The following is a 4489-nucleotide window of genomic DNA, read 5'->3' on the forward strand; positions in this document are numbered from 1 at the left end:
CCCAGGGCTCCAACGTGGCCGAAGAGGACAGACGCGCTAGGACAAATGCATGTGGTTCACTCGCTTGGAGCGTAGTGCTGGGAAACCCAGATGCGCGTGAAGTGCAGGTTTTTGTCATGTAGCAGCATGTGGGGGGCCGACGTGGCAAGAAGCCATTGGTCTCCTTTGGAATTTGAATGTAAGGTCCACATATCTGGACCGTTGTTTTGTTTAATTATGGGATGACAGTTTACAATTATGGAATTATGGACTATGAACTAGGTTTGCGGATAAAAAAAAAGGGGCAAAAAAAAAATTTAGGGAAAAGTATAAATACCTCACCTCCTATTTTACCTCTCACACAAAAATGATGTAGTGTAAAGATCATGTCTATTTATTGAAATTTTTCATGCAGATAAAAGTGTCGGTAGATTTTCACTCTTTTAAAAACAAATTGTCGGTTGTGTGCATAAGACTTAATGTCAATGGAGTTATTAAAAAAAAAAAAAAAAGACTCGTCGGTGGATATATCATTTTTCTATCCATAAAATTTTCTTTGGTTGGATTTCCAAATTGTTTATCAATACTATTTATTTACATTATACATTTCTCATTTTCTAAAAAAAATTAATAAAATATTCGATGAACAGTAACTGACTGGTGACCCTGACCCAACGGGTGGAAGCAAAGATCCAGTGGCAGTGAATAGTTTCCTGCCCTGGTGCCCTGGTGACCTGGTGACCCAACGGGTGAACTTGCCCTAAGAGTATATGCAGTGGGGACCCAAATTTGGGTCCAAAACCAAAATTTGAGTTCAAAAGTAAAGGATTGAGGCTACAATGGATTGGAATAATTTGGACCTATATATGTCGGAGACCCAAATGTTTGATCAAATCTGGTCCAGAGGAGGACCCAAAAAAATTTGGACTCAAATATGATGGGTCCCACCACGTGGGATTGCTGTTACATGCATGTAGGCGTGCAAGTGCACATGGGATCAGAAAAGCGTGGGCCCCTCAATTTTAAAAACCAAACGGCTATTTTTGTTTTGAACGAAGGGTTATGATTGAATTAAACATTCAATCTAATGGCCAAAATTTAATTCAATCAATTATATAAAAATTTGTTTTAAAGTTTTTTTTTTTTTTGAGAAACGTAAAATTTGAACTTTACTGACAAAAAAAAAAAGAACGTTACTGACAAAATTGCCGTTTTTCAACGGCTTTCTAATAAATTTTTTTATTTTATTTTTTAAAAGATGCAACAGTTATGTTTAGGAAAAAAAAAAAATTTCAATATGGAGAATTTTGAAAAGCCAATAAGAGGGAAAACATTCTCCGGTCCAGAAGACGACGCACTATGCAAGACATTTTTGTATGTAAGTCAAGATTCTGCTATTGGGACCGGGCAAACAAAGATTGTATTTTGGCGACGAATTCATGCAAAATGGGAAGAATTGTATGTTGCAGAAACAGGGCTTGCCCCAAAGAGAAATCCAGGTAGCCTCCGTGCTCGATTCAAAACTATCAAAACTCAATGTACTAAATATGCTGCAAGAGTGACAGAAACAAAACGAAGACGGATTAGCGGTTTTACTGAAGCTGACATTGTAAGTTTTGTTCATTCACAATAATTTAATTTATTGTTCATTTTTTTGTTTTTTAGTAATTAGTGTTGATATGTCTATATTTTTTTGGTAGATGGAACAAGCAAATATAAGCTTCAAAAATAAGGAGAAAACTGTGTTTGCTTATCATCATTGTTGGAGATATTTGAAAGATGCTATTACATGGAAAATTCCCGGGGGAACCAACAGCGACTCAAACAACGGTAATTCATCGTCGCAGTTTACCGAAACACAAGAAACACACATTTCACTTGATGGAGACGGAGATGGAGATGAAGAGCCGCCGGTTAGTATTCCGGCCACTAACCCAAATCAAAGGCCCATCGGGAAAAAGGCTGCGAAGAGGAAGATTATTGAAGAGGGCAAGCTTCTGATATGACTCAAGAACTTCGGCGATATAACAACATCATGGAAGCTGAAGCTATTAGGAAGAAAGAGAAGGACAAACATATGCTACGAGTATTTTAAGAGTCCGCACGACGGGAAGAAGAAAAGGCAGATTTGAAGTATTTGAAAATAGATACCACCTATATGCCTCTAGAACAGAGAGAGTTCTTCGAGCATAAGAAAACTGAGATTTATAATAAAATGAGATTCCGTGACTCCGATTCCTCAAGCTCCGGTAACCCATCGGTAACCTCAGACTTCGATACGTCATCGGACTATCATGTTGATCCGAATCCTGGTTCATATTGAGTCTTAATATGGCTTACGGCTTTTATTTTTATTATGTGTTATATATTTGTACTAGTTATGTGTTGTTTATTTTTATTGCTTCTTTTATGAATTAAATAAATAGTTCATTTTGGTTGAAAGATAAATTAATTTTTATTGTGAAATTTTATATAAAATTTGTAGAATCTCAATCATTTCAGTACATATAAAAAAAAAAAAAAAAAAAAAAAAAACCCTAGGTTGGTCTTCTCATCATCTCCTTCATGCCTGGTCCGACGGCGAGTCCTTGGGACGTCGTCGTCGGACGGGGCAAAAAGGTCTGGTTGTCCGGTGGTGGTTCCTCGTGGAACAGTGGTGGTCACTATGGGGGCCGTACATTGAAGGCAACAAGGTTTCCGATTCCGGCCTTGTCACTGTCACTTGGAATCGTTTGTGAGAGGGATCAGCAGAGGAGTGGTGGTGGAATGTCGGTGGGGCGGCAGGATCTCCCTCATCTTTGGGCATCGACGAAAGGAGATTTGGGGTTAGCTGGGTGGGCGGTTTGGATTGCAGGGGTGCGATCTGTTTTGATTGCAGATCGATTTGGCGATGGCCAGTGGAAGGGCGGTGGCTGGTGGGTGTCGTCAGTTTTGGGCCACCTCAAATCTGCTTTTGGGTGGTCAAGTGATGTCGGGTTTTGGCAGCCAGGGAGTGGGAGTGACTGGGATTCTGGTAGAGGTGCGACGGTGAGAGCGTTCCCGGCGATGGCTGACTGCGTGCGGGCCTCTAGTTGGGCCTCATGGTACTTGGGCCTGAAACTTCTTTGTAGGCCCATTTATTTTGCCTTTTGTTTTATGCTTATTATTTGCTTTTTAGTTTTAGGTGGCTTTATGCCCATAATAATGTCCTACTCTAGGTTTGTAGGGCGAGGTGGACGCTGTCCCGGTTTATGCACCTTGAGTGCCTTGTCTGGCCTAGGGCGGCGGCAAACTTCTTGCATTGTCAAATGGTTGCAACCTCCTAGTGGCAGAATGAAACCAAGTGTCACCGGATTTATTTTTCGGTGGCAACATAGTGGGAAAGTTGATATTATTAGTCTATAATTTAAAATTGTCTCATCCAAATGCAAGCTAAAGGTTTTCCAGAATTGTCACTAGCCATAAAGTCATAAACCTTTTTTTTCTTTTTTTTTTCTTTTCTGAATAAAGGGCTGGTGCGGCTACCCTCAATCCTTGATTGATGAAACTGTCGAATACAAGGGGGGGGGGGACATTGAGCCTAAACCCCTGATTACAATAAGCATCTAGAGTATGTCCGGAAATAATATCAGGACTCTCTACAGAAGACATGTATTCTAATAAGCGCCAAATAACAAAGAGTGCTCTACTGGCTACTCCATTTGCCTTGACATAGCGGTGACATAACGGAAAGATAACTTGATCTGTAACCCGTTTACAGCGTAGCATAATTACCATAAACCCAGCTTTCCTACTATGTTGCCGCCGGAGAATAGACCTGACGACACTTAGCTTCACCCTACCACTAGGTGGTAGCGACCATTTGACAAAGCAAGGAACTCGCTGCCTACCTGAAGTTTGTTTTTGAATCACGGCAAAAAGCCAATATATTGATCATAAGGCAGAATGACCATTACATACCCTCTTGCCAATTAGGGGTAGGCAAGAAGTCGTTCAAACACCCGCAGTGGTACGTAGAAACCAGGGCACTCATTTAACATTAAGTACATTCGAAATAGCATGAATCTTCCTTCAGTACTACTCTGGAAGATCCGCTAGAAGCACAAAAAGCTTGGTCCCATTTACTAAAAACCCTACCCTACCACACTACACTGCCATCGCCGCGGATGATATTTTCGCTGACTTCGTAGAACCCGCCACCATCATTGTAAAGACCAATGCCGCACTAGCCGTGACCACTATCGAGGATAAGCCCCGTAATCTGGCCCGATTATGAGAAAATCGGCTCCTTCGATGAGCAATACCTATCCGCCCATCACCACCATCGAAGATTTAGACCCCAAGAAAACTAGAGCCGCCTTTACCTCCGATAGTCGTGATGTGATCCATCCAAAGCTACCAACAACACCGGCTCCAAAGTCACCGCCTTCGCAAAAGAGACATAGTTGCCGGTAAGCGCCTCCACTATTGCAGCCAAGAAGTAGCTCGTCACCACCGATCGAAAGCCGATCACCTGGTGCCGTCAACCATG

At 41.5% G+C, this 4489-nt stretch overlaps 1 protein-coding gene across 1 annotated transcript; it reads left to right on the forward strand.

Annotated features, from left to right (window-relative positions):
• The first annotated feature begins 1276 nt into the window (after positions 1-1276).
• Positions 1277-1985, forward strand: LOC133716377 (uncharacterized). The gene is made up of 2 exons (XM_062143087.1): positions 1277-1588; positions 1680-1985. Exons 1-2 carry the CDS (start codon positions 1277-1279, stop codon positions 1983-1985), a joined length of 618 nt encoding a protein of 205 aa, XP_061999071.1.
• The last annotated feature ends 2504 nt before the right edge of the window (positions 1986-4489 follow it).

This window comes from Rosa rugosa, chromosome 6 (genome assembly GCF_958449725.1).
Source record: "Rosa rugosa chromosome 6, drRosRugo1.1, whole genome shotgun sequence".
Taxonomy (NCBI): domain Eukaryota; kingdom Viridiplantae; phylum Streptophyta; class Magnoliopsida; order Rosales; family Rosaceae; genus Rosa; species Rosa rugosa.

Bases quoted from the DNA above. Each gene is read 5' to 3' on its own strand.
- LOC133716377 (XM_062143087.1), top strand. From the start codon at position 1,277: ATGGAGAATTTTGAAAAGCCAATAAGAGGGAAAACATTCTCCGGTCCA. The intron at 1,589-1,679 runs GTAAGTTTTGTT...TTTTTTTGGTAG, and splicing joins GTTTTACTGAAGCTGACATT to ATGGAACAAGCAAATATAAG.